Here is a 19,609-nt window from a genome sequence, read left to right on the forward strand (position 1 = left end):
ATTGGGGTTAGAATAGAAAAAATGAAAAATTTGGTAATATTTTGTTCACCAGAACTATCACTAAATGTAATGAAATGATTAACTGTTGGTGGTAGATTTTCTAACATGATTTACTTTTCAAATGCCCATTAATTTCCATATTTTTTTCATCCCGATGGAATGAACACTTTAAATGGAAATGACGTTAGGGTTGGTGGCAAAGGGGTATAACTTATACCGTATAAGTAAATTACTTGGTAGCAAATGGGTCTGCACTTATACCCCTTTGGCTCCAAACAAAAAGTAATTTTCAGTAAGCAGGATTTTTTCAACAATATCAAAACATGAGAAAATAGCGAAATAAAATTGTGATTAAAACAGCATATGATGTTTGACAGTCGAAGATTTGTTCTAGATGGTTAACTCAATTTTTTCCATTTTGCACTTATACCCCTTTTGGCTCCAAGGGCCTCAAATATGAATCTAAAATCTTAACCCAAAATCTTAACCTTAATCCTAAAACTGAATGCTTAATATGAAACCTGAATCTGATATCTGAATCAGGATCTGAAATCTGAAATCTGAATCAAAATATGAATCTGAAATCTGAATCTGAAATCTGAATCTGAAATCTGAATCTGAAATCTGAATCTGAAATCTGAATCTGAAATCTGAATCTGAAATCTGAATCTGAAATCTGAATCTGAAATCTGAATCTGAAATCTGAATCTGAAATCTGAATCTGAAATCTGAATCTGAAATCTGAATCTGAAATCTGAATCTGAAATCTGAATCTGAAATCTGAATCTGAAATCTGAATCTGAAATCTGAATCTGAAATCTGAATCTGAAATCTGAATCTGAAATCTGAATCTGAAATCTGAATCTGAAATCTGAATCTGAAATCTGAATCTGAAATCTGAATCTGAAATCTGAATCTGAAATCTGAATCTGAAATCTGAATCTGAAATCTGAATCTGAAATCTGAATCTGAAATCTGAATCTGAAATCTGAATCTGAAATCTGAATCTGAAATCTGAATCTGAAATCTGAATCTGAAATCTGAATCTGAAATCTGAATCTGAAATCTGAATCTGAAATCTGAATCTGAAATCTGAATCTGAAATCTGAATCTGAAATCTGAATCTGAAATCTGAATCTGAAATCTGAATCTGAAATCTGAATCTGAAATCTGAATCTGAAATCTGAATCTGAAATCTGAATCTGAAATCTGAATCTGAAATCTGAATCTGAAATCTGAATCTGAAATCTGAATCTGAAATCTGAATCTGAAATCTGAATCTGAAATCTGAATCTGAAATCTGAATCTGAAATCTGAATCTGAAATCTGAATCTGAAATCTGAATCTGAAATCTGAATCTGAAATCTGAATCTGAAATCTGAATCTGAAACACTAGTTTACAAAATTTTAAAAAAATCGTGAACTTGATTAACTGACCAACAATTTTAATGTAAAATCGAGCGCTGAATCCGAAAATGAAATTCAAAAAAATCTCAGTAGAACCGTTTTTGAGTTATGCTCCAAATATGAAATTTCGTAAAAATAAAAAAAGTTTTTGTACTTAGATTAAAATATCTCGAACGGCATAACAGTAATTTTAAATCTCTCTTTTGCATATTGAAGGTGAATAAGTTTTCTATCGATCATCTGAACACTGTTTTAGCATTTGACCAACAGTATTGCTGATATAAGTGACTTTATGAGAAAAAAATTTATAAAAAACGCATTTTTTTAGAGAAAATTTTGTTTCAACGAAGGTTTTAGACTCGATGGTAGCATTTAAAAAATCTGACTTTCTTTTGCGCTTAAATGTCAATTCAAAACAAAGATTTCAAGTGGTTATTTATCAAAATCGGTTGAAAATTGAAAAAGTTATGGCTACTTTACCATAACTGTAATTTTTGCAGTTTTTAATAATTTAACGAACCGCAGTATACTTATCATAGTATAGGAAGATTGAAACATGATAAATCTCACTCGCTCCAAGTCAAAATTATTTATTAGCTTACCAGAAGGTCACATGCCAAGTTTCAAGAAGATCTTACCGTAGGGAGGGGTTGCTTAAGTCTCAAACGTGAATACAATTTTGAGGTATTTTGCCCGGAAGGAACGAAAAATACAGGTTTTTCATCAATAATTTTTTTCATCACTAGCTGATGGTTTTTTATGGTTGATTTTCTTAAAGCCCAAGTTGAGACAAATATTTCACCCGAAGACTGTAACTCGATTGGATTCGAAACAGAAAAGTTATTGCGGTTCAAAGGCCGCAAATTTTGTCCAACACGCAATGAGTACTTTTTACGCATTGCGTTTTATACGACAATTTTCGACCAAAATACAATCTTTGAACCGCAATAACTTTTCTGTTTCAAATCCAATCGAGTTACAGTCTTTGGGTGAAATATTTGTCTCAACTTAGGCTTTAAAAAAATCAACCATAAAAAACAATCAGCTAGTAATGAAAAAAGTTATTGATGAAAAACCAGTATTTTTCGCTCCTTCCGGGCAAAATACCTCAAAAATTTAATCACGTTTGAGACTTAAGCAACCCCTCCCTATGGTCAGATCTTCCTGAAACTTGGCATGTGACCTTCTGGTAAGCTAATAAATAATTTTGACTTGGAGTGAGTGAGATTTATCATGTTTCAATCTTCCTATACTATGATAAGTGTACTGCGGTTTGTTAAATTATTAAAAACTGCAAAAATTACAGTTATGGTAAAGTAGCCATAACTTCTTCAATTTTCAACCGATTTTGATAAATAACCACTTGAAATCTTTGTTTTAAATTGACATTCAAGCGCAAGAGAAAATGAGATTTTTAAAATGCTACCATTGGGTCTAAAACTTTCGTTGAAACAAAATTTTCTCTAAAAAAATGCGTTTTTTATAAATTTTTTTCTCAAAAAGTCACTAATATCAGCAATACTGTTGGTCAAACGCAAAAACAGTGTTCAGATGATCGATAGAAAACTTATTCACCTTCAATATGCAAAAGAGAGATTTAAAATTACTGTTATGCCGTCCGAGATATTTTAATCTAAGTAAAAGAACTTTTTTAATTTTTCCGAAATTTCATATTTGGAGCATAACTCAAAAACGGTTCTACTGAGATTTTTTTGAATTTCATTTTCGGATTCAGCGCCCGATTTCACATTGGAAATGACCTTCAGTTTATTGAGTTCAAAAATGCTGTAAACTAGTGAAATCTGAATCTGAAATCTGAATCTGAAATCTGAATCTGAAATCTGAATCTGAAATCTGAATCTGGAATCTAAATCTAAAATCTGAAATCACGCAACCATGAATTTTATAGTTGAAACTATGCGAATCATGGTACATAAAACCTTGAATAAACTGTCAAATTCATAGTTTTGGACAGTGAAATTTATGGTTTTAGCAAAATTTACCATGAAAAAAGGGGGTTGTTAAGCAACTTAACAATGAAAAAATCGACTTTTTCCCATACATTTGGAAACTCAAAACGATAAAGTTAACGGTTATTACAGCTTCCACTTTTTTCAAAGAAACTGTGGAGTTCATTGTTTTCCCTTGAATTTCAATCGTTCAATAATCTTGAACATCAATTTTAATTCACAATTTATCATAATTCCAGGACCGTGAAATTCCATGGTAAAAATTATTGTTTTCAGTTATTTTTTCTTCTAAATTCATATTTACTATTGAATGAAATAAACAGGTTTCATTTGTTTGCTTCAATTTTTATTCAAATTTTTCGTCTTGTTTAAAAAAAAATCATCACTTTCCAGAAGCTATAAAAAACCATCTGCACTACGGAGCTTCTAAACTGTAACATTGGCGGCTCTTGTACCGCATCTTCTGCCCGATCCTGGGACAAGGCTGGATTCCTGCACATCATGAAGTACCAGACCACAAATCCGTTTGATATCGGTTTGCCTCGGACGTCTATCTTGTCCACGTCGCAGCCATTGTATACGGCCCACATCTAAAGTTGGCCATGGGGAACTTTGAATTTCCGTCAGCTTCTAGAATAAAAAAAATTTCGGTTTAGTTAGCCTACATATAAATGAATAAATAATAAAATTATTTACCAAGATCACCGAATTTAAAGCCATCATTTTCTGTTCAGATTCCGATCAGCTTGATTTCGACTTGGTCCGGATTCACTGATTCCGACCGCGAAAATTTAAATTTAAGTTAACTTCCTCCGAGAGAAAGTGACGTTTTTAGAGCGCCAAAATTTTCATTACACGAAAAAATGTAAATGTGTAAAAAAGCAAAAAATTACCAATTTTCGCGTGGTTCGGATTATCATTCAACCATGAAGAACACTGGTACAATAAAAATCACAAGAATTTCAATGTGATACCGTACGATGTTCGTGTTTTTGAAATATTTGCAACTTTGAAATATTTTGAATTAATGATATACTTCACGGTAACTTTAAAAATCATGGTATTTTCAAAATTTAAACCGGTTGATAAATATTTTGAAATCACTATGAAGTTTACTGTTAAATTCAAAATCATTGTTACGATATATTATTACCATGGTCTTTGCTATTCGGGCATTTTATTCAGTAAAATTGCACCGTTAAATGAAACTGTAGCTGCGCCTCATTCTCTTTACCAAGTCGTCCGCGCGCTACAAGACACCCGACACCCTCTATCGTCGAGCGACGACCGAACATCACACGCAAGCAATGCACCATATCAATAATCCATCCCATCCAAACACGGCTCGGCGTCTTGCCTTAGGCTGCCGAACGCATCAGACGAACATTCAATTGAACGTTCAAAAGTGAACATTCAATTGAACGTTCAAACGACCCTATCTCGATAAGGTTGTTTGAACTTATCCCCGATGAGTTCAAACGAACGGATCCTTCGGTTGACGTCGCCTTAAAATCAGTAGGCGAACTGTTCGCAATTTTTTTTTTTTTTTTTTTTTTTTGCCAGGAATTTACCACTAGGTGGCATTCTTCCCTACCAAACTGTTCGCAAAGCATCGGAATGAACTTAAGAGATGCAGTCATTTGAACCAATCGTGCCACAGCGTCGTTGCGATGCGTTCATTTGCAATCAAAAGTCGGCGTGCTATGTTCGCAAGCCGACGCTTCCGAAGATAAAGTTAGTTTGATCTGGTCGGGAAAAAGTCGAACGCTGCATGCAAAATGATGCGATGCTTTGCACCTCTGGTTGATCGAAACGGAAATGTGCGATGTCTGGGACAATTGAAGATTAAAAACAAACGTTATTGCTTCTAACATTTATTGGTAAAAACAAGGAAGCCGGGAACAGGATGTTTGATGAGAAGTTTCTCTATCAGATCTCGATCTGATCTGATTCAAATCTTGAGAAGAATTTCTTATGGGTGCTGAAGCGGATTTTGCTTTTAAGAAATTGGAAATTTAGTTCCTTAACCTATTCCTAATTACCATCTGCAATTCCGCTTTCAAATAAATCTGCGTGCAATTGTAATTTGTGTAGTGAAATTTAAATTTCGTATCAAAGTCATGTATGAATCGATAAAATTTCCAATTTGGAAACAAAAGTAAATTAGCTATTTCCCAGCTTGTCAAACGAACAGCTGACTTCTCATTGTTAGAAGTTTTTTTGGCAACCTTTGGTCCGCTGAATTACAACAACATTAAAGGGTAATACGGTCAAAATTTGGTCAAGGGAAAATGCGTGTAAATCGGTGAAATCGTTTATTTTAAAAATCAAATTAAATTTCTTTTTCAAGTTTAATTAGTATAAAATTCAGAAAAAATGTGCAGTTAGGCTTCCGCTTTTCCAAATCCGAATTGCCGGACCTTACGCTTAACCCCTGCCATCAGATTTTGTACAGCCACCATTTCCACCTTCTTCGCCGCAGAAAGCCAGTTTGCATTGAAGTGCTGCTCGTCCTTAGCAGTTTTTTTTGGTCTTCTTTAGGTTCCGCTTGACAATAGCCCAGTATTTCTCAATTGGGCGGAACTCTAGCGTGTTGGGAGGGTTCTTGTCCTTGGGAACCACCTGCACGTTGTTAGCGGCGTACCACTCCATGGTCTTTTTACCGTAATGGCAAGATGCCAAATCCGGCCAAAAAAATACGGAACAACCGTGTTTCTTCAGGAAAGGCAGCAGACGTTTATTCAAACACTCTTTCCCGTAAATTTCTTGGTTGACAGTCCCGAAAGATATGAAAATGCTGCTTTTCATGCCACAGGTACAGATGGCTTGCCAAACCAGACATTTCTTCGCGAACTTTGACAGTTTCATGTACTTGAAAATATCTGCTACCTTTCCCCTTCCATTTGCCGTATAAAACTCCTGTCCCGGAAGCTGCTTGTAGTCGGCTTTGACGTAGGTTTCGTCGTCCATTACCACGCAGTCAAACTTCGTCAACATAGTCGTGTACAGCCTCCGGGATCGCGCTTTGGCCGTCGTATTTTGTTTATCATCGCGATTTGGAGTCACTACTTTCTTGTAAGTCGATAGTCCGGCTCGTTTTTTGGCTCGATACACGGTTGTAGACGATACACCTAGCTTATTTGCGGCATCTCGGAGAGAGAGGTTAAGATTTCGCTTGAAACTACCGGCAACTCTCTTTGTCGTCTCAGCGGCTTCCGGTTTTCGATTTCCCCCTATCCAGACTTCCTGGCTGTCGACAAACGTTCGTCAAACACTTAAGCTACATTTGTGACGGTTGAGCTGGCAACTTTTAGTGATTTTGCCAGCTTTGCGTGCGAGCAGCTCGGAAATTTTGATACGCTGCTCTCCTTCCTTGGACGGCATTTTGACAACTGAAGAGTGAATTCCAAAATCAAAATAGGAGCAACATTCTACACACACACACCTTCAAAATGAGGGGTGTTCAGGTTTTTTAAATACAAAATTGAAAGAAATACGTCAAGTTTATATTGACCAAATTTTGACCGTATCACCCTTTAAGCATGATCAAGGACCGCACCACAGTATCGAAATGTGTTTAGCTCTAAAATCAAATACAAGTTAAACGATATGTTCCTCAATAACGTTATTTTCTGGTAGATCTGAGTTTTTATAGATAGATTCATCCTATTTAAAACTGATAAAAAATGTGAAATTTCTACTAAAAACGAACATAAATTTTAACAAAAAAGGATTTCCCTTTCGAAAAATGATTGAACAAATCTAATCTTCTGAGTTGAAAATAAAAGCAACTGTGATGTTATGATTTTTCAAATTAAAAAACATCAGGAATAACCTGCTATCTGTAACCAGGTTTTGAGTAGAAATTTCGCATTTTTTCAGTACCAAATGCGATGAATCTATAGAAACTCATATCTACGTGAAAAAACGCTATTGTGGCACATATCATTTAACTTCCATTTGATTTGGGCGTCAAAGACATTTAGATACTGTGCGGTCATTAAACAATCTTAATATTGCTGTTATTCAGCGGACCATGGCCAAAAAAAAATGTAAACAATGAGAAATCAGGTACTCATTTGACAAGCTGGGAAAAAAGTTGATTCTGTGATTCAAACCTAAAAGTTTGTGACAGTTGTTTGTAAAGCTTTTATCAGAAATTACATTGAAAAATGTTGTCAAACATTGATGAACTAAGTCATTTTACTTGAAAATAAGCAATCCACATAACCAAAGTCATAAGATTTTCATGAATGAGCTTAAGAAAGGCTATCCCAGTAGTATCTTAACTACATTAAGAAAATCCATGAAATATTAAAAAAATAGGATCAAAAATGCAAAATCTGTGAAATTATATCTTTCCTTTTGAAAACCTTGATCAACGTGAACAATGCAATGATCTTATACGAAACCTCAAATCAAAAAAAAAAAAAACGTTCACGGTTTGTGGAGAAAAATCGAAGAAACTTTTCGAAAAAACTTTTCGAAAAAACATTTCGAAAATGCGCACAGAAAACAGGATTTAACTCGATAAGTTTCAATACCGATTCTACGTCCAACCTAAGAAGACAATGATATCCTAAAAAAATGTAATGCACCATAAGTCATCACTGTGATTTTGCTCCATAAAGCTTTTTGATTGAAGTGATGACTAATAGTACCACTAGTTCGAACAAAAAGGGGATTTTCCTAGAAAAAGGTTCGTATCTGTTTATGAACTATAGAAAGATTATTAAAGATTTTCGTTTCTGACGAAACAGGGAAGCAAATCATGTTTTTTATAAGCATGAGTAATTGTAAAAAAAGAGATCAAATCGATAAGTAATTCAAATAATTCAAAAATGATCAATATTTATTTAGTTATGTATCTATACAATTTTACCAGATTTAATTCACCATATATTCAAGAAAAAAACAGTGTGGAATTCTGTTTTTAAACATATGAATTCGTTTTATTTTCACTTTTTCAGTTATGTTTTGTTCGTTATGTCATTATTAAAAAAGACTTAAAACTCAACAAGCTAAACAATTGAACAATATTTTAAGTGTGGTCCATTGGCAATATTTGAAATTAAAATTGGATCGCCACTTCAAAATGTTGCTCACTCCTGCTATAATTAGGGGAGAATGAGGATACTTGATCCCTGGGGATACTTGATTCCTTAGCTATATCTCGAAACTGGAATGTCTTACAAAGATCAAATGTTCTAGAAAAATGTGCCAAAATGAGCAAAATAACAATGCTTGCAGTTTAAAAAATTTTAACAAAATAATTGTTTGAGTAATTGAACTTTGTTTGAACAATTTCACAAAATGTAACTTGAATATCTTTTTTCATCACTTTAAAATGTTCCTTACATGGGAAAATTATGAAAAAAAAATTTGTTCCAATGTATCAATCGTTCGAGCGTAAAATTTACTTCATAATGCCATATTTTCAAAGCAATGGAAAACTCTCAACTATTTTCAGAAAAAGTTTTCTAAAATGTTGATTATGGGTACAATTGATCCCCTAGAGTTGGGTACAATTGATCCCCCTTCCAAACGGCATATTCTTCTTCTGAATTGATCGTAATGATTGCTGATTACGAAGTTACTAATATTTATCCAAAAACTAATATTTATCAAACAATTGTCTGAAGAAAATAGCAAAAATAATTAATTTTCTTTTAATTATAAAAAATAGCGCCTTCAAGTATGCAATGTTAATAGCGTTGAGACAAAGTTATAGAATTTTCTTCTTATGTCTGCTATAAATTGTAAATGAGAACAAACATCACCAAAATAGTCAATTAACATTCTATCTTGGGGTTTTGTTTGATTTTTATACAAGGATTAGGGCTTCCTGAATAAAAGATCAAGTCTCCTTCAATACGGGATCAAGTCTCCCCTAACTTGAGAAAAATCACAATTTTTTTACTCCCACGAAAATGCTTCTAGTTCATTAACGGGTTCAAGTATCGTTCTAATTTTTGGAGCATAGAAACTTGAAGTTACAAGCTGTCAGAAAATGTCAAAGACGGCGAGTTGCTAAATTTTTCCAAAAAGATATTGTGAAAATAAGAAAAGGGGATCAAGTATCCCCACTCTCCCCTACATAATTTTGAAATTGCCTTCAATTATAACTTTAACCCAACTCGCTGACAGTCCTTTGTGTTTAATCCTTTGATTTAATCTCCAAATTTATATAAGGATACAATTACCTAAGAGAAAATACATTCATTACGAAGCCATTTTAAATTAGCTACAGTGTTTCCAAAAAGTTTTATGGTTTTATCAAGCAAATGGATGTTTTTATTTGAAAATCATATTCAAATAAATAAAACTAAGCAATCGTGAAGCTTTGATGGAAAGGCGATGTTTCTGATAGAAAAATAGTTTCACTTTCTTAAAAAGAAATAAGAAAAATAAAATTAAAAAAATGATTGAACGCACTTCGATGGGAAGGCGAAGCTGAATCATTTTTTTTCCACTGTAGAATTTCAATGCGAATTAGAAAAATGAAAGCTTCTAAGGTTTCTAACAACAATTCAGAAAAACAAAATTTGGTGACAAATGCTATTCTAATTACAAAATTTAAATAAAAAATAATGGAATTTAAAAAAAAGTTTTAAACGGCGAAATTTAGAAATTGAGGGTTCAAGGAGAAGATTGGAAATAGAAATAATGAAGATACCATATCGTAAAATTTATATAGCATTCTATGGCAAAAATAAAATAAACGTTTTAAGATCGCTTTGAATATTTGAAAGCCATTTCAATTTAGAAAAAAGGAAAAAAATAATATTTCTGTTTGGAAAAAAATTAAGTTAAAATAAAATGCTTGCAGAATTCAAAAAAAGGGAAATGGAAAGAATACGAAATATTTGATGAATAAAACATTTCTCAAAAATCTTATAAGCAGTCTTATTGAGCTTGAGCTTGAGCTTGCTATCAACTACGGTCCACCTGCGGCCCCTTCTGGCCAATGGCATAATGGTTGCACTCCGTGATTGGCCCGAGATAATCAATATTGCACAATGAACCAAATGAAAGATTGCTGGGAACAAGCAATACAATCTCACTGTACAGTTTTGAGGATCTCATACTTTCAAATAAACCAATAACGACGCCGGCCAAGTCCGTGTAGTCGATAGAGGAAAGGAAGTTCAGCACATGTGATGATTTGTTTTGCGGAGACCGGCTGTACGCCATCCCTCCACAAATCTCACGCTGATTGTTTGGGGGTTAGGGTAATGTGACATGGAAATCATTTTGGTAAATGATGTGGCCACTTGAAACCTATTCTCCTACACTCCTGTAATGCTAAAGTTTCCTATTGAAACTCCTGATTAATCCTAGAGGCCTGGTAAGATTAAAAGGTATCCAGCTTTGAAATAAGCTGCATGGTTCAATAAAGTCTTTTGTATCGAATTCATTTGTTATATTAAATGTTTTTTGAAAGATCCATTCTTAGGTTCAAACACTTTGTATCATTACCATTTCTAATTTCCTAAAATTCCTGTTTATACTGCATTGTACCATTTGATCGAATAAGTGCTGACAAAAATAAAAAGAGCAAGTGATTTTCATATCCGTTAACTCAAATCCCTATTCTAACTAAAGGCCTCATAAAAATATTCCTCTAATTTTTCAAATAAATTTGATTTCGAATGATTTTGAAAGTGAGGTTTTAGGTTTTTAAATAGCTGATCTAAACTAGTGAACCTACATGTAAGAGAAGCGACGTCTCAAACACAAAATTCCAATCGATACAAAAGAACTGTCAAAATCGATTCCAATCGAACCGAGCATTTTGTCGTAGAGCTTTTACCTTTCTTATCGAAAACTCAACCAAGGAAGCTATTGTGATTGTTGTTATAGTTCAAACAGAAAATTTTAAAGCTGGACATATGAATTTATGATCGGGTGTAATTTTTTTCAATGCTTTGGTGAATTATGTTACTAGTTAAAAACCTAACTGATTATTAACGAAATTCAAGGCATTCATACCGTTTATGGCGATCCTTCGGGCATCGAGTTCAATGTTGTTTTGTTGGATTGAAGGAGCGTTCACTTTAGAGCTTGAACATTGAGCCAGAAATCAGTGCTGAGGTTTTTTTGTACAAGATTTCGGCGATGTTGCCACATATTTTATTTTAAGAGGGATCAGATGTCGCTTCTCTTATATGAAGGTTCACTAATCTAAACGTGAAAAAACAATTCTAATACTGCATTTTACAAATATTATAAATCACGATAACATTAAGTGTTTTGATGGTACAAACTCCATTCATTATACACAACCTTGAGTCCCTTGACTAAGTACAAACACACTTCAAGAAAAAACGAACTAAACTTTCAATCACTTTTGTTAGTAGTTTTTACCGTTTCACTATATCAATTTTCTTCAAAATATCCTTTTTAGCGCTTCTTTTCAAGAAGTTAAATATAATTGATTATTTCAAACTTTCGTCGATGATTTGGAAATCGAACACGAAATAATTTCATAAAAAAAACAACGTGGCAACTAATTCTTAGTTAAAAAGGAACTCTTCACATTTTATCGAATAATTTTGGAGAAAATGGGTAGTTGATAAAAAAAAAGCTGATATATTCTGCTATTTGTCGCGCCATAAATAATTCATATAAACTCTGAAACAAACTAGATTGTTTTAGTGCAAAAGAAGACTTATCAAAATCGGTGACAAACAAAAAAAAAATATCACTTTTCACTGTAATGAACGTTTTTCGAAAAACAAATTATTACAAATGCAACAGTGTTATTTAAAAGAATAAATTCAAATTTTAAAAGGAAATTTTCAAAAAGTACAAGAACACATCATTTTCTTCCATTTGAAAAACTATTCTATTTTGTTATTTACTTAAATTAGTTAAAAAGCAACTATCAATATCATTGATACTTGAAAATTAAATACTAAAATACTTAGCTTGGATGTTGGTGTTGAATAGTTGATGGATATGATTCGTTCAGATTAGCACAATTTTGATTTTGCCCTCGAGCAATGTATAGTGTTGGTGACCGTTTTTATAAATCAAATGCAAAGTTTCAACTGACCCTTCTAATGATGTTTCTTGTTTCTTTGTAAAAATAAACACTGGAAACGCGACGAGACAAGATCGTGAAAGAAAATCGACCGCACCCGACCGCAGCTTACTGCGAACCAAAATCTTATAAGCAGTCTTATTACCATCAAAGTCGAAGAGTAGGGGCGAAGGAGATGGTAGGATACAGATGAACCATATCAGAACTAAATAAAAAATGGCTAAACATTTTGTCCAACATATTCATCAAATTTAATATTATTTGTTGTGTATGTGAAAGACCCTTTTAGAAACAGTAAGAAGAAGAAAAAAGATGAAAAACGAATGTTCGTGCAACAGTCAGTCGATTTACAAGTTTTGGCGGAAACGGTTGCATTTTAGTGACGTATTTTCAATTTCTGTCTGAAAGAGGATCGAAGATGATGTCCAAATTTTATTTAACAAACGAAGTTTATTTTTAAACCGATGCACACAGGGTTAAACATACAAAAGGCGATAAAAACTAATTTCTGCCGAATATATGCGTTTTAGAACTAGGGTATCCTTAGGACATATAATCAACATTACAAGGGCTATTAAGGGGGGAGTAGGGTCTAACACTTTAAAAAAAATCGATTTTTTTTATTTTCTTATTTTAAAACATTTCAAGAATGGTGTGTCAAATTTTCAAGTCAATCGAAGCAGAACTGTAGAAATTATAGGCCTTTATCTCCTCTTATCTAATACTGCAAGAATTCTAGAGCAGAAACTTCAAACGCGTTTTTCTCGAAAGAACATTTTTAAAGTCAGTGGACATCGTCATTTGAAAACCACTTCACCGTTTCTTTTCAAATTTGGAACATATTTTCTACATATAAAATACCAAACCCCAACGATTTTCTTTTTTTTTTTTTGCTTTGGGGAAAAACATCTATAAAAAATATTTTGCTCTGATTTTTTGACTTCAGATGATTCTGTGCTGAGATACAGTGACCACCGCAAATCCTGTTTTCTAAAAGGCATCCTCGACAGTGCTCCGTCACCGGCTCATTTTTCAATATTTTTCTACGAAAAAAAATACCCTGCTCCCCCCTTAAATGAATTTTTTGAAATTATGATTAAACCATCTAGTAGCGAGATGAAAAAAATATTTTTAGTAATATCCATTTCAGAGCTATAATGTCAGAGAAAAGCTTTTAGCTTGTACCAATTCTAACAACTTGGTCATTATTGTATCGACAACCATTTGAAAGTTATGACTTCTTCTAAAAAATTATCATCTATTTTCAGCCTTTCAACCATAACTTTTTTGCTAGTGATTTTTGATATATAATTAGTTCTAGAGAGTTTTAGGAACAGCAAAGTTGGACACTTTTGCTGAGAACACTGTAGATTTAAATTTAAATCGCCCCCTCTTTCCCAAAACTTAAACGATATTTTGTTGCATGCAAATTGATTTTGGTTTAAACATGATTGAGGCTTTTCTCGTCGATTCAACAGTAACTTTCTAAGTAAAATTTTCTGTTACAAAGACTTTTCATTTTAAAATTTTCATGAATTTAGGGAAAATTAGATCGAATGAGGCTCATCTCAACAAGTGAGCGCTGAACAGCTCTTATTATATGATAAATCAGTAAGTTTTACACCTGATTCCATGTTTTTACCTCCTGTTCATTTGCATTTTCTTTTGTAACAATGATAGTTCAAAGGAATTGCATAATTATGGAGAAATGGGGATGATTGAGGCTTCTCTCATTAACTGACCGCAAACGGTGGTCATAATTCAAGGAAACATTGAGTTTTACTTCTGATTCCATACTGATGTACAGCTCTTTTGCATTTTCAATTTTAACAATGATTTTTTTAAGATATCGTATGAATTTAGAGAAAAAAGGGACAATTGAGGCTTTCTTCATCAGAAATGCTTAGCGGTGTACTAGGTTCCATTCAAAAATTAGTTAGATACATGATGAAATCAGTTTTGTGCATATTGTGACACATTCTCATTTGTTACAAAAATGTTTTTAAGTGAATTGTATGAATCTAGGGAAAATTGGAGCAATTGGGATTGCTCTCATTAACACTGAGTTCTAGACAAAGCTTATCATTAGAATGAACAGTGAGTGTATTGCCTGATTTAATTTTTTTTTTTTTTGTTGAACATCGCCGATGCTTTCTCATTTGGATATTTAAAACATGTTGAAAGAATTTATGAATGAATTCAGGAGAAATTGAAGGAAATGAGACCTTTCTCGTAAACTGAATGCTAGGTTCATATAGCCTGATTTTGAGAGGAATCAGGATGGTTGAGGCTCTTTTCCTCAATTTAACGCTAAGCAGTGTAGATCATTCGATTCAGCTTGAGGATGAATAAGTCTTCCAAAAATGATTAATTATGATGAAAAATTTGTTGGATTACACTTTGTTTGACTGCGTTGCAATGAAAAATTTCTAAAGTTTAGGGGGAATAGAGGCAAGATGAGCCCTTTTTCGTTGTAAAAATAAAAATTGGAGTACACCAATCTTATCAGTTGACATTTTTACGTAAATAAGTATGCTTTAGGATTTTGTTAATATTGTTCGGTGAAAGCAATGTTCGGAAAATCGCTCAAAAAAGCAATCAGGATTTGTTTCAAGCTAGAATACTTACACCTCATGGCACATGTGCCAAAATCGAACGGTTTTTAGAAACAACATCACCTTTTAGTTTTCGTTATAACAGGACCAATTTAATTCAGACAAACATCATAAAACAAATTCAAATAAAAGACTGAATATGACAAAAAACAATTGAAAAATGACGAAGAATGACAAAAACAGCAAATATGACAGAATTAAAAAATATTATAAATCAAACAAGAAAAGTGCATAATGCATCAAAAACATGATGAAAAAATTTAAAAACTACTACAAATGGTCGGAAATTTACTGAAAACAACGTTTTTGATAATAATCATGGTTGTTTTATAAAAATAACTAAAAAACAAGATGAGGAAAAAAAACCGTTCGACTTTGGCAACATTCGATTTTGGCAACACAAAATGTACGGGCATGTTGCCAAAATCGAACGGGGTCTGTACCACAAGTTGAAAAAAACCGTCTCACATGTTGGACAGTTCATTGCGGTTACTTAGTAATGATTTTGTTCTTCTACGCAAAGCGAAAAATTAAAAATCATATTGTAATCTTTACGCATCGCTCAAAACTGATACATATCAGTTGTGATCCTAGAAGGTTGAAAACCATCAAGGAAGGCAATCACCATCGAGAAATTTGTTGCTGATAGTCTTTGTCCTTCTTGACCACATCATGTTTTGCGGGAATATTTCAAATACAGAAGTGTCGTTGTCATGCATGATTGTTTACATGGTTTGGTTGAAGAAGGAAAAATTGACTGCTTCGATTTTTTGGCTCTGAATGCAGTAAAGCATGGCTAATCGAAAATGATTGATTTTCGGAACATTGAATTGGGTGAAAGTTCACCGATCAACAAAATCCTAGAGTGTTATCAAACGGTGATCGAAACACGTCGAAAAAAAAGAAAATAACTATGGTTTATATGATTTTTTTTTGTAGTAAAGGTAAATTGCAACAATCGGAATTCTAGCTTTGACCCAAAAACATAGATGATATCGGGCAAAATGAGGCATTCAAATTCATTTTATCAGAAAATGATGTAGATCATTCGATCCCTCGTGTATTTTTTTAATAATCATCGTGTATTTTTTAATCATCAATTGTTTTCCAGAATTTAGAACAATTTAGGCAATCGTCACAGGAATTACCTTTTTTACTTTTATTTATCAAAAATCCCCACAGCAAATCGGTTTAAAAATCAAATTTGGACTTTGGACGTTTGTTAAATTTTCACTGCTTTGGCAAAAATTATACACATATATTTTAGTTTTTACTTAACTTAAAAGCAGAAAACCTTAGAGCTGAAGATAAGAAATTTCACCAATCAGTGCATTTTCGCACCTCATATCGTTGCGACACTGTACGGGTTAGAAAAGCAGCTGATAGGCGAATCGAATGTATGCTATCCCTGTTGAGCATACCAACCTATGAACTTGTACCAAAATATTCCCTATCGATTAAATGTCTCTTGATTTCCCTTCAGTTCACCTTCCTCACTTTTCCTAAGGCTGAGCTGGGTTTGTTGTTGGTTCGGAAATAACCTTTCTAAGCCTTTTATTCATCGATTGAATTGCTGCTGTTTGCCTTTTTTCCGGCTCTACAATTTAACGAGCCATGCTTTGCTTAGTCTAATGCTGCCATGTAGTGTGGTGGCATTGCAACGGATTCAGTTCCATCCTAATCACAAACCTAACCTAACCTTACAATCGAGAGATGTTTGCTTTTTACTAATGCCCTATCGGTTGCGGTTTTTCTAGCAGGAGCAGAAGGTAAGAGACTTATCAAATGTTCAGCACCATCTGGAATTTTCTATGTTGTCTTATAAGTAGTCAGCCAGGCAGCGTGATTGATGATTGGTCTCGTGTACTAATGTAGCAAATCTTTACTTCTCTCATTACATGCTCACGCCCTGAAAATGCGGCCACAAAATCCTCCCACGCTTTCGGTGGCGCCCAACAAAAACAAAACGGCGACGACGACGACGACTCGTGGCTTCCGGTTGACTTGGCACCACAACCTAATACATCGCACAACTCAACAGTGTGAATCTTCCCCGGGTGACGGCTACGTTGGAGAAGCTGATGGGGACCAACGTGGTGCGCCTAACGGACCGGAAGTACATGCAGGAGCTCCAGCGTCGCATCCAGGAAGACTACAATGTCACACTGGAGAAGCGGATCGCCGAACGTGAGGTGAGTCAACCAGAACACCCTCTGTGCCCTCTTCCGGTTCCACCGTTTTCCAATCCCCTCCTAGCTGGTCCTCCTGGAAGTGTAGTCCTCCTGGTGTCATAAGAAGAGTCTACCTGTTTACAGTGCTAGTTAGTTTCGGGATCACCGAAGACCTCATCAGGTGACATGTCAAAAACCACACCGCGAGGATGGTTTTGTGTCGCTAAGTTGATTGAGCTATTTAAATGCGTGTTTACTTACACCAATCGACCGACAGACCGTGTGGTGCTTAAGTTTCAACAGAGCACCACAATAACTTTCATCGAACGAGAGGCTAGGGAAATGGGGATGTTATACCTAGTGGAACTAGTTGATGATTCTTCTTCTCGTTAAGATGTTTTCGCTAATTAGAGTGAAAATTTAAACCACACCAAATACGTCGTCGATGGCGTCGTTTGTTTCAGAGAATAATAAATTACAGCGACTTTGGGGAATCTTCCTGGAACATAAACACCCCGAAGCATATAGATATGAACACTGTTGGGAGGGTAAATAGTTTTGTTTGATAAATTGTCAACTAAGTTCTCGTTGTTTGTTAATAGATGGCTACAGCAGTAAGTGTTGGTCGATTTTGATATATCCTTTATATTTGGGTCATAAACTTTTAGTTGTTTGAAAAAGTTGGATTTCGTCAAAATAGGTAAAGTTATAAAACCCATATACCTATCTCTTAAAAAAAAGGCGACACATCCACCACGCCATCATGTGGAGAAAGTTTTCACTATCATGTATATACATCGACGATTTGAACTACTTCTGTAGGATGAATAAACCAATGGGTTCAAAATCCCATAAAAAAATTGGTGACTGCTGGTGGTGGTGGTGGTAGACTTTGGGGATTAACACTCCCCTCCCCCCCTCCCATTAAGGTCCCAAAAAGGCCAAACGAAATATTCTTCTCTAAATTCAAAATTTTAATCTCTCATCAAATTTTGAACGACTAAAAATGATTCTAAAGCAACAAGCTCGACTCAGAACTAGGGCCAATGCCTTGAAATCCTATCCCAGGTCTACAATTTTGATACAGTATTAATAAAAAAAATGTCACACTCACAATTTCTATCAACAAATTTAACCCCGAATATTGAATTTTTATAAAGATCAAACTAAGTTTGCCTGATGTCCGGATGTATTTACTTTATAAGCAAAATCAAACAAAATTTTAAATCATGAATTCAAGACTAATTTTTTGAGCAAACTATCCAAATTATCATGAATGATTTTTTGGAAAACTAAAATATGATTGAAAACTGGCTGATGATTATGTTATCAAAACAATAAAGAAAACAAATATTGTTTTTCTTCTCGATTTTATTTAAGAATTCCCAAACTCACCCGGATTTTGGGTTTTAAATTTTAAAATAGAATCCTGTGATTTTGTAAGGTTTCTAGATAAAATATCTTTTTTTTCCATGCATCCATGCGGAAAAATGTTTGGTAAGCTTAGGTTCGAATAATTCCGGGCGCACTTCCATCTGTACCGTTGAGCCTGCAGGAACATTTTACATTATTTATTTTATCCTTACCTATTTTTCAATCAGCACTTTTCAGTAATGAATTTTTTTAATTTTCTTTTATTCATATTTTTCTGTTTTTTCAGCATGGAGAAGTCATCGGAAAAAAATGGATTGCCGAACCTAATTCAGGTCTATCGCCTAAAAAATTTTAAACTCTCAATTCATTCGATGTCCTTCATAACATCGGTGATAAGGAAATATTCATATTTAATTCTGTTAAGAGTACTAAGAAACCTTCTTCTTCTTATACTCTTAAAAATGAAAAGGTTCCACAAATTACGGTCACGATTTCGGACTACAATGCCTTTCGGAAAGAAATCGTCACTTCCGTCAAGGATGGGAAGATTTCTTTTCAGATCGATCGAAGGGGAACTGCTCGTATACTGCCGCTCATAGCAAGTCCGTCCCATTTGCATTTTCATCATTTATGAGTTTATCCGTGGAATCACCTTAAAATTATCGGTTGTTTTAGGAGAAAAAAAAATTGAGTACTTTGTTCTGATGAACATTGAAAAAAACCTCAAGTAAATTTTTCCCATCGTATAAATGATCGCAAGTCGGTCCCATCGAGAAAATCATCACAAGTGTCATCAATAATTAAAGTGATAGACGACCATGTAGTGTGCTTTGAAATATAACGTTGCTACTGTAACCCGGTTGTTACAGAAATTTCTCACATGTTATAAAAAAAAGTGATTTTTTTTTGCTATTTTTTCGAACATTCGCATTCGCATAAACAGTCGCCTAAAACTTCGGTTGGCGCTACTCGTCAACTCTCCGTTTTATGAAATAACAGTCTTTGTGAATTGCACCACCTTCTTTT

General features: G+C 34.0%; 1 protein-coding gene across 1 annotated transcript in view; it reads left to right on the forward strand.

Annotated features, from left to right (window-relative positions):
- LOC129745090 (uncharacterized) overlaps positions 1-19,609 on the forward strand; it is a 167,398-nt gene that overhangs the window by 113,817 nt on the left and 33,972 nt on the right. The window contains exon 3 of the mRNA XM_055737925.1: positions 17,080-17,230. Coding sequence (XP_055593900.1) covers positions 17,080-17,230 — 151 coding nt within the window. The remainder of the gene's footprint in view (positions 1-17,079; positions 17,231-19,609) is intronic.

This window comes from Uranotaenia lowii, chromosome 2 (genome assembly GCF_029784155.1).
Source record: "Uranotaenia lowii strain MFRU-FL chromosome 2, ASM2978415v1, whole genome shotgun sequence".
NCBI lineage: Eukaryota > Metazoa > Arthropoda > Insecta > Diptera > Culicidae > Uranotaenia > Uranotaenia lowii.